Here is a 15,684-nt window from a genome sequence, read left to right as displayed (position 1 = left end):
CTCAGTCATCAGTTTAGGGAGTTTTAATGGTTCCACAAAGTTTCTAATATCTTCATCAGTAGATTAAGACGTGGAACTATAGAGATCAAGATAGAATTCTTTAAAAGCATTATTAATATCAATGGCCAAGGTACATATTTTACCACCAGCAGATTTCACTGAGGGAATGGTAGAAAAAGACTGTCTCTGCTTTATATATCTGGCCAAAAGCTTCCCTGCTTGGTCCCCCGACTCAGCACAAAAAGAAACCAAAAAGGCGCCCAGTTTCCTCGGACGATCAAGTGAATGTTCAGTGAGTCAGGCCCACTCGGCTGCAATGTGAGTACCACAAAATAACTTACTCCATTAACATGTAAATATTTTGCGGCCATCCTTAGCATCTGTTCTCAATTTGGCCAGGAACATCAGTGCAAAAGCGACCTTCCGTTGATGTAAGAGTTTCTTGCATTCCTTGAATCGATCATGTTTCTCTCTTGTCGAATTTGCAAAGTCTGGGAGCAAGAAAATGTTGTGGTTCATCCAAGAAAGCCTTCTTTTACTCCTCGCCTTGCGTAACACAAGATCTTTATTGGATTGGCCAGAATTGATCGGGGCCTGTCTCCCTTAGCGGATCGCCGAGCCGGAAATCTGTGAGCTCGCTCGATTTCCAGTTTATGGCCTGTTATGTCGAGCAGACTTGGAACGAGCCCGTCCAGGAAATCCACCATATTCTGACCTTCTGCTCCCTCAGGAATTCCAACAATTCGGACATTATTCCACCGGTTACAATTCTCCAGATCTTCCAGCTTCTCCCAGATGTGCTCCAAATCCGCCTTGGTCGCTAGCGGATTAGCAGCTAATTCCCTCTCCAATGACTCCAGATAATTGATCTGTTTCTCGACATCCGCCGCTCTTGTAACCATCTCAGTGAATTTCGTCTCCATGGCAGTGATCAATCGACGTATTACAGCAAGATTCTCCAAGTCAGCAACGTCCTTCGTCAGCATTGCATTGTTCATCAATTGTCGCCGAATTTCCTTCACCTCACCAGCCAAATCGACTCTTGGGCTTGCGGCCTGCTGCTCGGGGGCTTCAACTTGAGCACGTAAGTGTCTTTTAATGCCTCTAGAGCCTGAGGTTTTGAATTCTTTGACATATTGTCTTCCTAGAACAGTTAAGAATCAGGGTATATAGAATCTCACCAGTTTATGACACAAAAAGTATTAAAACTAGCAAAGTGCACAGAGCTTGCCGTTCACACGTCCAAACCTTGCATGGCGCCACGCGACTCCCTTAAGATTAGTTTTCTAAAGTACCCTTATCTCTTTGACAATGACATTTTAAGGTTTTAAGGATTGATGGCTTCTAGTTTGCCATGATTATGTAATCAACGCCTGCCAGAGTGAAAGCTGCTTTCAGGTTTCATGAGCAAGTGTGACTTTTTATATGCATTAAAGTGGCATTAAAAAGATTTGCATTAAATATGGTGGTCTGTGATTGAGGAGCTATAGTGTTTAAAGGTGGAGTGTGTAATTTCTGCACCACTAGTATATCCAATGGAATTGCTAAAATAGTGATTACAAAGAGACAAACTACATCCATCCATCTATTATGACTAAATTACTCTCCTTGAATTTAAATCATGTCTTATCTCTGTTGATCTAAGGGTTGAACCAATCCTTCACAGAATTAAAGAAGACCGAACCCGGGTAATCACCCCCTCTTTTGACAACATCAAATACGACACGTTTGAGATTGAAGAGTATCCTCTCTCTGCTCAAGGCTTTGACTGGGAACTGTGGTGTCGCTACCTGAACCCTCCTAAATCCTGGTGGACACAGAAGAACCAAACTGCACCAATAAGGTAGATATACAAAGATTTGCTTGTATCTGTTTTCCATGTATCTGTAACTAACTTTTGTTTTGAGATATGAATCAGTAGCCCTCTTTCCAAACATAGCATGCTGACTTGCTGTTTACAGCCCCTTTTAATATTAGTTTTTTCTAAACAACTAATTGTTTATGAAAATATGCTACACTTAATTCAGTCAAATATATTCTCATAAGTCGTATATGAGAGACTGTATCTCCTCTCTTGTTTACCAGGAGTCCTGCTCTGATTGGCTGCTTCGTGGTGGATAGGGAGTATTTTGAGGAGATTGGACTGCTGGATGAAGGGATGGAAGTTTATGGAGGGGAAAACGTGGAGCTGGGGATCCGGGTAAGAGATATACTCATACTCCCTTACAGAGTTTTAAAAGGGCTGCAGAAGACAGGATGTCTGGCATTTGGAAAATGGCATCTGTGGGTAGATATACAGCATTGTCAATTAATAATTCTGTTTCATTTGACGAAAAGTTGTTTTGGTATACAAGCCATTATTTGAGGGAGGATGGAGGTTGCAGCACATTGAGACAGGTAGTGTATGTTTGTTTGTTTGGGTTATTATCAAGTTTCAAAGAATTGGCTCCCTTTCAATTCGTGAATTTGAATTCTAATTGAATTGACCCGCAGGATGATTTTGAATTTGATTTCGGAATTTGAATTTTTGATTTTGAATGACAAGAAGAGAGATTCACTGAATTGCAATAGAAATAAATTTAACACCTTCACACAACAGACAAATTTCACTAGCCAAACGCAAGATTTGCGACTAAACAAATAATTCATAACTTTTTCCTAATTATGCTTATTTATTCCTTGGTGTGTAGAATACATTTTGTCATAAACTGATTAGACACATTTCCCTGTTTCACAAACTTTCTAAAAGTAAATATTGTTGTCAAAAATATATTATATCATTATATGATGTATTAATCTGTAATCACACAAGTGTATGCTACTAACAATAAAGAGTAAACTTGTGTATCAGAACATTCTATAGTGAATTTTTCATAATTTATACAGTACATCATCACATATATTATTGTCAAACGAATAAACATCATGTATGGAGAAGCAATATACTGATATACTAATAACATATTTAAATAACAAATTTTATTGATGGCATTTCGAACACAGATAATTAATATCACCTAATGTTTCTGGAAATGCCCCCATATGCTATGTGTATGATAATATGTCTAAGGGTAATTCATTAAAAGCTGCACTTGCAGTGGAAATGAAATAATATTTTTTTATAATGTCATTCCATTGTAATTCTACTTTCTTAAATTCAAGTGCATTCAGTTTACTACCTCATTCAAATCAAGGAATTGAATCCGAAGCTGCGAGGCATTCTCAATTTAGTTCTGAATAGCGACACAACCCGTTATATCTCGCACACAATTATCGTGAAGCTCACTTAAGGCTCGCTAATGATAACCTGCCAAACAAGCATCTTGCTCCAAACTGGTGGGGTCCTAACTTCTGACTATTACACATGTACGGGGCCCTGTCAAGACCTCTGTCAGACCTGCCTGCTCTGTAATTAGCCTCTGCAGAATCCAACCCAAGGCTGTGAATTGAGCTCGCCACAGTGAACACAATCTCACACACTGACTCGCGCACACCCACATACACACTCACTGTGATTTGGCCTTGCAAAGTTGCAGTCATTCCATGCTGGGTGCACCTTGACAAGACAAAGTAGATCAAACCCCCCACCACACACATGGGATTTTTCATGTTGCATCACTGAAGGCTTCTATGAGGAGAGAGGAAATAGATATGTCTCAGGAAGTGTCAGGAAACGGGTGCAGGGAGATTTAGCACTCTGTGGGGATAATAGCCCTCAACATCTGTTCATACAGCTGACTCTCCACAACCTTATTCCATGCACTCATTGTATGAGCTTCTTTGTGTCCCAAAATCTTCAAAATTCTAATTCACACATGTTGCAAATTCGCAGTGTTTGATGTAAGGCATACCAAAAAAAAATTAAAAAATTAAAAAAAAAAGTGGATTTTGTTTTTTTTAGCTTTGTAGAGCATGTTTTTGGAGGTCTTTGGCTCATAATAATGTAAGTTACAATCTGTTTATAGAGATACACTACAGCTCTGTTCCAAAACCTAGTAAGCTGTCTATGGAGGAAGCATTTTAAGGCATCATAGGTGTGCTTCTGACATGAAGGCTCTTTCAAAAATGCATTACTCAATAGTGAAAAAATAAATTGACCATGGCGAATGAAACAATAAATATGCTAATTGTTCTTTCAATACCGAAAACATGTGATAAAATAATTTTCATCTAATCTAATTACAAATTGACTTTTTTCCAATATTTACTAGGTTTGTTTATGCTGATTAGGGCATCATGCTGATTTCAGTATGATGTCATGCTTTATGCCTGACAGGCTGATCATTAGCTTAGCAACATACTAACCTTAAACTCTACCTAAAATATGCATATAATTGATTCAGTAAAGAAACCTATCAATAAAAATTGCTTACATCTAAAATTTTTAAATCTAATTACAAGTGGGCTTTTAACCAATATGTGTGTGTGTGCTATGTATTTTTATGCTTATTTGGGCCACTTTGTGGCTGACAGGCTGCTCATTAGCTTAGCAACATGCTATCATGCAAACTATAATTATATGCTCATAATTCATTCAATATTAAAAACTATTAATAAAAATAGATAAATCGAGTTGACTACACAAAATGTATGTGTGCTATGTCCTGTAATGTTATGCTTATTAGGGCAGGCAAAAAGATAACCCACTTTCTGCATGATGCGCTGATCATTAGCTTATCAACATGCTAACCTCAAAGTCTAATTAATATATGCTTATAATTTATTCAGTAATGAAAACTATCAATAAAAATAGTTCAGTCTAATTAGAAATTTTATATTTTCACCAATGTGTGTGTGTCTGACAGGCTGATTGTTAGCTTAGTAACATGCTAACCTCAAACTCTGTTGGAACCTATTGCATGAGTGTCCTGTGCATAGCGTGATTTGTATGGCGCTATGCTACCTAACAAGCTAGACCCCATCACCCAACATCAGTGCATGGCCGAACTGATGCTCCAACATCTAGGAAGCCTTCCCAGAAGGGTGGAAGTCATAGCTGCATTGGGAGGACCAACTCCCTATTAATGCCAGTGGTATTGAAAAGAAATGATCATTAAGCCCATATAAGTGTGTTGTTTGGGTGAACACACATTTTTGGCCATGGCGTATTTCGAGATTGTATCTAATACTCTGTCATTATGCAGTCAGATGTTTTAATAGAGAGTTATATAACTGTGATATAATCATGTCAGTCAGACTCATTTTTAAGGCACAGGAGCCACAGAAACTGTCCAGTTTCATTGACCCCCAGTCACATTTTGTTGACTGGAGCTGTTTTTCAATTTGGAACAGGGTACATGCCCACTGAAAGGTCACTGCTTCTGTGCTCTTCTATTCTTAGCTCTCGCTAAAGGCCTCTATTTATAGTGATGGAGAATGAAAATCTTTGTTGATCATGTCAGATGTCAACATGGCTTTATTAAAAATCTTTTGTCAATGAATGTAAAACAAATTCCAGGTAAAGAATAATAAACCTGTCAGTAATGAAGTTATGAAAAGTTGAATTGTACTGAACACTCAAAAAGATGCACTATGTAAAAATTGTAATGAATTTCACAGAAGGGGTAATGTGCAGCGAGTAGGTTGAATACATTCCTCAAGTTTTTTTATTTAGGGCAAAAAGTCTATCAATAAAAAAGCCAATAGGAATAGATGTTTTAATATTTGGATTCACTTTTTCCAGAGTTTTTTTTCCCACCATAAACTGACTGTTTACATATCTATGAGCAATATAAATAGTATTCACACAGCTGCATTGTACTACTTATATTTCAAATCACTCTTGGTGGTATCCATTTTGGAATGGCTCAAAGACAGTGTAATGTGAGTTTGATTCTCATTTCATGCTTGCAAAATTTTCCTCAGTACGACAGATTACTCTTTCGATTTGTGAATCAAAACCATATGAATATCTCTGTCTGCAGCAGGTATTGTATGCAAATGTGAGAAATGATTTTAAATGCTTCAGGAGAACAGACAGCTCAGTCATGGATCATTGGGATTGTTGTCAATGATAATGCAAATGAATCATTCTAGGGGCAAATAGGAGTGGCACACATCGTCCACCTCCTGTTGAATCCTGCCCAATGAGTCGTAGTGATTAAAGACTGCCAGATATACAACATCAGTGCAAATGTGATACACCCCACCCCCTTCCTTTTCGTATGGGTACCTACGTGTTGCCTGTTGATGCAGATAGATGTCAATGTCAAGTTTGTAAAGCACAATTAATACAACAACAGTTGACCAATGTGCTGTTCAACACCTATAAGAGACAGCATTTTTAAAAACAATAATAAGATGGATGGACAATAAAACACAACACTAAGCACGATTAAAAGCCAAGGTGAAAAATAATTTTTTTTAGCAAAGATTTAACAATGGATAGTGTGGGAGCAATTCTTATTTGGACAGGTAGACTGTTCCAGAGCTTTTCTTCAGTCTAGACCAAGGGACAATAAGCAATCTTGAGCACCCATTTTAAGAGATCGAGAGTGTTGTGAGGACAAAGTAGTTCGGAAAGGTATATTGGTGCTGAATTGTTCAGTTGTTCTGAATTTAAATATTGCACTATAACATCATTATTCAACTAAATGAATGCCATTCGAGCCCCTTAAATATGTGTAAAAAATGACTTTAACAAAAATTCCAGTGAATTTATTACAGTTTTTATTTTTTCGTCGTGAGAATGTCTTTTCTTGGCCTGTCCCCACCTGACGAAAACATAATATATGGAAATAAATCTAGTATTTTGTCTTTATGTATGTATATTTTTAGATTTTAGTTGACAATGTACTATTAGGCCTACATTTTAAGTACATTTTAAGTAATATGTCAATTATATTACAGTCATATTTTTCCCTTTAACTACTTAAATTTTTTTAATTTTGATATCATCATTGTTACCATGATTTTGTATAGTAAACCACAGATAATTTTAAAGTGGATGTTTATAGAAATATCAGTTTTAAATTCTCTTTCTAAGAAGCACCTTGTAGATTTGTGACTCCTTAATATTAAATTAAACTGTGAACCCTGTTATTGTCAGCCTTTTTACCTTTCTAAAGACATAATTATATTCCAACATACAGGTGCATCTCAATAAATTAGAATGTCGTGGAAAAGTTCATTTATTTCAGTAATTAAACTCAAATTGTGAAACTCGTGTATTAAATAAATTAAATGCACACAGACTGAAGTAGTTTAAGTCTTTGGTTCTTTTAATTGTGATGATTTTGGCTCACATTTAACAAAAACCCACCAATTCACTATCTCAAAAAATTAGAATACATCATAAGACCAATAAAAAAAACATTTTTGTGAATTGTTGGCCTTCTAGAAAGTATGTTCATTTACTGTATATGTACTCAATACTTGGTAGGGGCTCCTTTTGCTTTAATTACTGCCTCAATTCGGCGTGGCATGGAGGTGATCAGTTTGTGGCACTGCTGAGGTGGTATGGAAGCCCAGGTTTCTTTGACAGTGGCCTTCAGCTCATCTGCATTTTTTGGTCTCTTGTTTCTCATTTTCCTCTTGACAATACCCCATAGATTCTCTATGGGGTTCAGGTCTGGTGAGTTTGTTGGCCAGTCAAGCACACCAACACCATGGTCATTTAACCAACTCTTGGTGCTTTTGGCAGTGTGGGCAGGTGCCAAATCCTGCTGGAAAATGAAATCAGCATCTTTAAAAAGCTGGTCAGCAGAAGGAAGCATGAAGTGCTTCAAAATTTCTTGGTAAACAGGTGCAGTGACTTTGGTTTTCAAAAAACACAATTGACCAACACCAGCAGATGACATTGCACCCCAAATCATCACAGACTGTGGAAACTTAACACTGGACTTCAAGCAACTTGGGCTATGAGCTTCTCCACCCTTCCTCCAGACTCTAGGACCTTGGTTTCCAAATGAAATACAAAACTTGCTCTCATCTGAAAAGAGGACTTTGGAACACTGGGCAACAGTCCAGTTCTTCTTCTCCTTAGCCCAGGTAAGACGCCTCTGACGTTGTCTGTGGTTCAGGAGTGGCTTAACAAGAGGAATACGACAACTGTAGCCAAATTCCTTGACATGTCTGTGTGTGGTGGCTCTTGATGCCTTGACCCCAGCCTCAGTCCATTCCTTGTGAAGTTCACCCAAATTCTTGAATTGATTAGGCTGCGGTTCTCTCGGTTGGTTGTGCATCTTTTTCTTCCACACTTTTTCCTTCCACTCAACTTTCTGTTAACATGCTTGGATACAGCATTCTGTGAACAGCCAGCTTCTTTGGCAATGAATGTTTGTGGCTTACCCTCCTTGTGAAGGGTGTCAATGATTGTCTTCTGGACAACTGTCAGATCAGCAGTCTTCCCCATGATTGTGTAGCCTAGTGAACCAAACTGAGAGACCATTTTGAAGGCTCAGGAAACCTTTGCAGGTGTTTTGAGTTGATTAGCTGATTGGCATGTCACCATATTCTAATTTTTTGAGATAGTGAATTGGTGGGTTTTTGTTAAATGTGAGCCAAAATCATCACAATTAAAAGAACCAAAGACTTAAACTACTTCAGTCTGTGTGCATTGAATTTATTTAATACACGAGTTTCACAATTTGAGTTGAATTACTGAAATAAATGAACTTTTCCACGACATTCTAATTTATTGAGATGCACCTGTATATTAAATTGTATTAATTTAGCTTGAAATGGCGCAATGCAATCTAGTAATACATTATTTGTGTGATAGAATGACTAAAATCCATAGGACCATATACCAGTTTTGTATTGATGCTGATTGGATGTATTTAAATATACATGCATTTCTTCAGTTATTCATTGCACGCAGTGTTGCACTGAAATGACCTGGACATGTGTCCATACCAGATGATTCATTTCATGTTTCACCAAACCAGGCCTGAATGAAAATGTTTTAGAGCAAGGTGTGAATGTTTGAACAAAGTGCAGCATGCGGCATTTGGTCTTTGTAATCCCAAAGTGAAGATTTCTAGAGAGATGTACAAAGCTTATCCCCGTATGAGAGAGATAGTGTGTGTATTTATTTGAAACACTCTGTTTTAAAAGCTCTGCAGGAGTGCAGTATGAGGAAGAATGTTAGGGAATCTCTCTCACACACAAAAAAAAGCTTCCACACTCTATTTTGAGTTGCATAAAAATGCAGAAATTTAGGGTAAATCATTGAATAAACGTGTAATACTTTCGCAACTTTACTGACACACCAGGCGGTGACTGCACTGTTAAATTGCTCAATGTCAGCAGCATGTCAGAGAAATATGTTGAATTATAGCAAATTAAATGGTCCGTTCAAGCTTGCAAATATGTTCTTTCAACATCCTCCTTGGCGCACAGTAAAATGCCTGTTGGAAATGAGGAAAGTTTGTCTAAAAGCACAAAGGGTGTTTTTAACCTAGAGCTTTGCTGAGGGAAAATTAGCAACACTGTAAGTGTCCTTGATTTGAAGCGTTTTGCTTTTGTAAAACATTTTTATCCACAAAGCACTTTTTTTTTTTATATATATATAGAAGTACAAAAGTAAAAAAGAGTTTTTTTAAATCTTAGAGCATGTCCTTGCTTGTTTTTTCCCATGGAGTTTGTTTTGTGTGTGTTTTTGCAGTAATTTGGTTTATTCTGCCAAATAAACTTACATACTCCATAATGAACCACAAGCACTTTGGGATATTAGTTTTTTTGTAGACTACTTAATGGATTTTAAATGAAGTTTAAAACTAGATGGGATTCACCTTGTTGTAAGATAAATTAATGCATTTTTTTAAATAAACTTGTATGTTTGTGTGTAATCAGGTATGGATGTGCGGTGGAAGTGTGGAGGTCATGCCCTGCTCCAGAATAGCTCATATTGAGCGTGCCCACAAGCCCTACACGGAGGATCTAGCAACTCATGTACGTAGGAACGCGTTGAGAGTGGCGGAGGTGTGGATGGACGAGTTCAAGAGCCACGTTTACATGGCCTGGAATGTTCCACAACAGGTACAAAGCCCACTGTTTACTCACAGATAAAATAAAGGGAGACTTTAGCTGCTTTTCCACCATTGGGCCGAATGGTTCTGAGGACAGCACTGAACGGTTACAGTAGCAGGTCCACTTAAGTACAGTTCGGCATGGCACGATTATAAACCGTTTTCGGCCCGGAATTCTCGGCACGGTTAGCTAACAGTACTCAACTGTTCTCAACCGTGCTGGTGAAATTACTTTAGTATGTGGCAACTCATTTAGTGTATCTTCATGATTTTTCTATGATGGTTTAACAAGTATTGTAGCCTACATTTATTTTTCTACACACCTTTTTCATCAGGGAAGTAGATTACTAGCTAATTTAAACTCAAAATACATCAATATATTCTCATATACTATTTTTATATAATAATTGTATAACATTTTGTCAATAAATATCCTTATGTAGCCTGGGAACTTTTTACCTTTCTGCATGTTCATGTCCGGTGGCAAATAGTAGAAGTCCTCAGCAAATGATGGTAAACATCACGCTTTTTTTCTCTTAGTTTCCTTTTTGCGACATGGTCCGTGTCTTTGCTGTTTGTTAGTAGAGTAAAACCTAGGAAAAAAGCAGTCCTAAAAACTGGAATATGCGATCATCCTCCATAGCGCACTTGCTCCAATGTTTACCTCTAATTCCATCGCCAACAGACTGGTCTGTTCTTCTTATTTCACCACACCATGGTGGAAAAAGAAACTGTAACCACGTAAACTGGCCCGATTGGCACAGAATGAGAACTGTTTGGCCCAGTGGTGGAAAAGCGGCTATTGTAACACCCTAGAACACTTCTAGAATCTAGAAATCCTGAATAGGTTCTAGAATGATTAATGATTGAACCTCATAAAATTGTTGTAAAATTAAAAGTGTAAATGCACATATATATGACATGCACACGTGTGAATGTGAGTTGGAGTCTTGATCTTTTGAACATTGTTTTTGGACCAACAGGTCTTATTTTGGGTCTTGGGATTAGGCCTTGGTCCTGGATCTGGACCAAAGGAGTGTATTCTTAGTGTGGATCTTAGAGGGACTGGTATTTGTCTTTGAAATATTAGTGGTTAAAATTAGTAAACTAATAAGTGTTGTGGGTCAATGATTATACAAATTATATTTATATTAACTATAAGTTTTAGTGTTAAAGTCCTTGAAGTCATCCCGAATTAACTGAGGAAATACACGTAGATGCATTGTCCTTAGATTTTGGCTGATGAAGGCTTTTGTTACTGGTTAATTCATTTTCTATGTAGGTTAAGAGTGTTGTCTCTCCTTTGACCAAGTTGATATAGGTATCATTCAGTGAGGAGCAACGCAGTCCAGCTGGAAGCTTATGGCAGGCTGCAGTTGGTCATCATCACTCAGCGGAATCGGACATCAGGCAGGACTGGAGATGGATCTGGCAGGCTGTGGATATAATCCCAAGGTTTAGACAGGGAAAGAAATAAAATAAAATTAAAAGCAGGGTTAAAGAATAAGACAAGTGTTTTCAGTTCTGGAAGACCTAACTAAAGCAGCATAGCTTTGAATTGTATGCCTGGCTGAATAGATAAGTCTTTAGTCTAGACTTAAATTGAGAGAGAGTGTCTGAGTTCCAAACACTGCTAGGAAGACTATTCCATAGTTTAGGAGCGAAATGATCTATCTCCTTTTGTGGATTTTGATATTCTCTGTAATGTTAACAGGCCGGAGTTTTGCGATCATAAATAGCTTGATTGATTGTAGCGTGACAGAAGGTCTCTTAAGGTAGCCAATGTAACGGCGATAAAATAGGGCTGATATGATCGTATTTCTTGGTTCTAGTTTGCAGTCTCGCTGCTGCATTTTGAACCAACTGAAGTTTATTTATTAAATCTGCTGGACATTCATCTAGTAATGCATTACAATAATCTAGTCTTGAGGTCATGAATGCACAAATTAGTTTTTCAGCATCAGAAACAGATAGCATGTGTCGTAACTTCACAATATTACTGAGGTGGAAGAATGCAGTTCTACAGATATTGGAAATTTGTTTTTCAAAGTTTAGATTGTTATCAAATATAACACCTAATTTTTTTTGTTGTAGAAGTTGACGTTACAGTACATCCATCAAGAGTCCGATTATATTTTAGCATCTTATTTTTTGAGGTTTTTGTTCCAATAATTATTACTTCTGTTTTATCGGAATTAAGTAGAAGGAAATTTCTAGCCATCCACTCTTTGATATCATTTATACACTTGAAAATTTGGCGGGTTTCGAAGAAATATAAAGTTGTGTATCGTCTGCATATCAGCGAAAACTAATTCCATGGTCCCTGATAATGTCTCCCAGGGGGAACATATATAGGGAGAAAAGCAGAGGCCCTAAAACTGATCCCTGTGGCACTCCATACGTAACTTTTTTTCTTTTTTATTATTTCTATTTTTTCTTTTCTCTCCTTTTCTCCCCAATTTGGAATGCCCAATTTCCAATGCGCTCTAAGTCCTTGTGGTGGCGTAGTGACTCGCCTCAATCTGGGTGGCAGAGTACGAACCTCAGTTGCCTCTGTGCCTGAGACCATCAATCCGCACATCTTTTCACGTGGCTTGTTGAGCGCGTTACCGCGGAGACCTAGCGCGTGTGAAGTCTTCAAGCTATTCTCCGCAGCATCCATGCACAACTCATCACGCACCCCACTGAGAGCGAGAACCACATTATAGCGACCACAAGGGGGTTACCCCATGTGACTCTATCCTCCCTAGCATCCGGGCCAATTTGGTTGCTTAGGAGACCTGGCTGGAGTCACTCAGCACGCCCAATTGTTTGATGTTGTTGTGGTGATGGTTTTTGATCAGCGGGGGTTTGAGATCGATGTGAATCCCTCATGTAATTGTTGTTGTTGAGGTGGTTCCTGATCACCAGTGGTTTGGGATTGATGCAATGATCTGTGTAAGAAGTTTAATCATGATAAATGTGGAAAGGCGGGTGTGGACGGTAAAATGCACGTAGTTGTATTGCGTTAAAAAGTATAAAAGCGGAAAAAACAGTGTGTGCAAAAAAAAGGAAGAGATTAAAAATTAAACGCTGAAAATAGAAAGATAAGCAATGCTAAGCAGGCTGCAAACACGAGCGCTAGCAGCAACAGGAACAGGATCTGGGTCTTAGAGGGTCTGGTATTGGTCTGGGTCTGAGCTTCAAAGGGTTTATTCTTTGTCTATAATTGGTCTGGGTTTCAAATGGTTTTTCTTGGTCTGGGTCTTAGAGGGCCTGGTATTGGTCTGAATCTGGGCTTCGAAGGGTTTATTCTTGGTCTGGGTTTTAAAGGGTCTGATATTGGTCTGGGTTTTGAATGGTTTATTCTTGGTCTGGTTCTTAGAGGGTCTGTTATTGGTCCGGATCTGTGGGCTTCGAAGGGTTTATTCTTGGTCATGCATGGTCTGTTATTTGAAAGGTTTATTTTTGGTCTGGGCTTTGAATGTTTTATTCTTGGTCTGCGTCTTCAAAGGGTTTATTCTTAGTCTGGGTCTGAGGTGCTAGTATTGGTTTGGATCTGAGTCTTCAAAGAGTTTATACCTGGTCTGGCTCTTAGAGGGTATTGTATTAGTATGGATCTGGGCTTCAAAGGGTTTATTCTTGGTCTGGGCCACAAAGGGTTTATTATTGGTCTAGGTCTTAGAGAGTCTTGGTCTTAGAGGGCCTGGTATTGTTCGGAGTATTGGATGATCTGGTCTTGACTCCAACTCTGACTGCACCTTGCATAAATTCAATATCAATGTGCTGAATTGTTTGGCAGTCATAAACCGCCTAATATTAAGCTAATTAACTAAATTACTCAGTGAGATATTATTTATTATCTTTTTTATCATTAATATATGTAATTACTTATTGGGCATTGGTATCTTCTGTTATATTGCTGTTGCTTCCATAATGGTTACAATAATAAGCCTCTCAAGGCTGTGAGTTTCAGTGATTTTACCATGATTAAGAGGGTTTTAGACACTTTGCTTCATGTTGTGCCTAACAACACTTTAAGAATTGTAAATTTAATGTAGCACATGGCCTTGTGTGGCTTGTTGCTTTTTTTTTTTATAAGGCAGCAGATAGGTATATGTTTGCCATGTACATTAAAAGATACATAATAGTTTGCTATTTTATGTTAGGGGTTGAAATGTGACAAAAATGTCTCAGACTTGCTTAAGCTAGTCATAATTTTATGAGCTTTCACTATTGAGCTGTACACCTAGTTACCGAGATGACTTGAAATGCCATGTTCACTGCTGCATACAGTGCATCTGGAAAGCATTCACAGCGCTTCACTTTTTCCACATTTTGTTATGTTACAGCTTTATTCCAAAATGGATTAAATTCATTATTTTCCTCAGATTTCTACAAACAATACTCCATAATGACAACGTGAAAGAAGTTTGTTTGAAATCTTTGCAAATTTATTTAAAAAAATAAAATAAAAACATCACATGTACATAAGTATTCACAGCCTTTGATCAATATTATGTTGAAGCACCTTTGGCACCAATTACAGCCTCAAGTCTTTTTAGTATGATGCTACAAGCTTGGCACACCTATTTTTGGGCAGTTTCTCCCATTCTTCTTTGCAGGACCTCTCAAGCTCCATCAGGTTGGATGGGGAGCGTCGGTGCACAGCCATTTTCAGATCTCTCCTAGAGATGTTCAATCGGGTTCAAGTCTGGGCTCTGGCTGGGCCACTCAAGGACATTCACAGAGTTGTCCCGGAGCAACTCCTTTGTTATCTTGGTTGTGTGCTTAGGGTCGTTGTCCTGTTGGAAGATGAACCTTTGCCCCAGTCTGAGGTCCAGAGCGCTCTGGAGCAGGTTTTCATCAAGGATGTCTCTGTACATTGCTGCATTCATCTTTCCCTCGATCCTGACTACTCTCCCAGTTCCTGCCGCTGAAAAACATCCCCACAGCATGATGCTGCCACCACCATGCTTCACTGTAGGGATGGTATTGGCCAGGCGATGAGCGGTGCCTGGTACATGATGCTTGCCATTCAGGCCAAAGAGTTCAATCTTTGTTTCTCATGGTCTGAGAGTCCTTCAGGTGCCTTTTGGCAAACTCCAGGCGGGCTGTCATTTGCCTTTTTACTGAGGAGTGGCTTCCGTCTGGCCACTCTACCATACAGGCCTGATTGGTGGAGTGCTGCAGAGATGGTTGTTCTTCTGGAAGGTTCTCCTCTCTCCACAGAGAAATGCTGGAGCTCTGTCAGAGTGACCATCGGGTTCTTAGTCACCTCCCTGACTAAGGCCCTTCTCCCCCGATTGCTCAGTTTGGCCAGGCGGCCAGCTCTAGGAAGAATCCTGGTGGTTCCAAACTTCTTCCATTTATGGATGATGGAGGCCACTGTGCTCATTGGGACCTTCAATGCTGCAGACATTTTTCTGTACCCTTCCCCAGATCTGTGCCTCAATACAATCCTGTCTCAGAGGTCTACAGACAATTCCTTGGACTTCATGGCTTGGTTTGTGCTCTGACATGCACTGTTAACTGTGGGACCTTATATAGACAGCTGTGTGCCTTTCCAAATCATGTCCAATCAACTGAATTTACCACAGGTGGACTCCAATCAAGTTGTAGAAACATCTCAAGGATGATCAGTGGAAACAGGATGCACCTGAGCTCAATTTTGAGTGTCATGGCAAAGGCTGTGAATACTTATGTACATGTGATTTTTTTTTTCATTTTTTAT

General features: G+C 38.7%; 1 protein-coding gene across 4 annotated transcripts in view; it reads left to right on the top strand.

The window, feature by feature from the left end:
- Positions 1 to 15,684, top strand: part of LOC127437501 (polypeptide N-acetylgalactosaminyltransferase 18-like) — a 97,763-nt gene that overhangs the window by 57,376 nt on the left and 24,703 nt on the right. For all 4 annotated transcript variants that reach the window (XR_007896573.1, XM_051692469.1, XM_051692468.1 and 1 more), the window contains exons 5-7: positions 1,646 to 1,843; positions 2,086 to 2,200; positions 9,796 to 9,981. Coding sequence is in view for 3 of the 4 variants with exons in the window: in XM_051692469.1 (XP_051548429.1) it covers positions 1,646 to 1,843; positions 2,086 to 2,200; positions 9,796 to 9,981 (499 nt within the window). In the remaining variant the exon portion in view is untranslated. The remainder of the gene's footprint in view (positions 1 to 1,645; positions 1,844 to 2,085; positions 2,201 to 9,795; positions 9,982 to 15,684) is intronic.

The sequence above is a fragment of the Myxocyprinus asiaticus genome, chromosome 48 (genome assembly GCF_019703515.2).
Source record: "Myxocyprinus asiaticus isolate MX2 ecotype Aquarium Trade chromosome 48, UBuf_Myxa_2, whole genome shotgun sequence".
Lineage (NCBI taxonomy): Eukaryota > Metazoa > Chordata > Actinopteri > Cypriniformes > Catostomidae > Myxocyprinus > Myxocyprinus asiaticus.
Note: the sequence above shows the minus strand (reverse complement) of the source record. Positions and strands in the feature narration are given on the sequence as shown.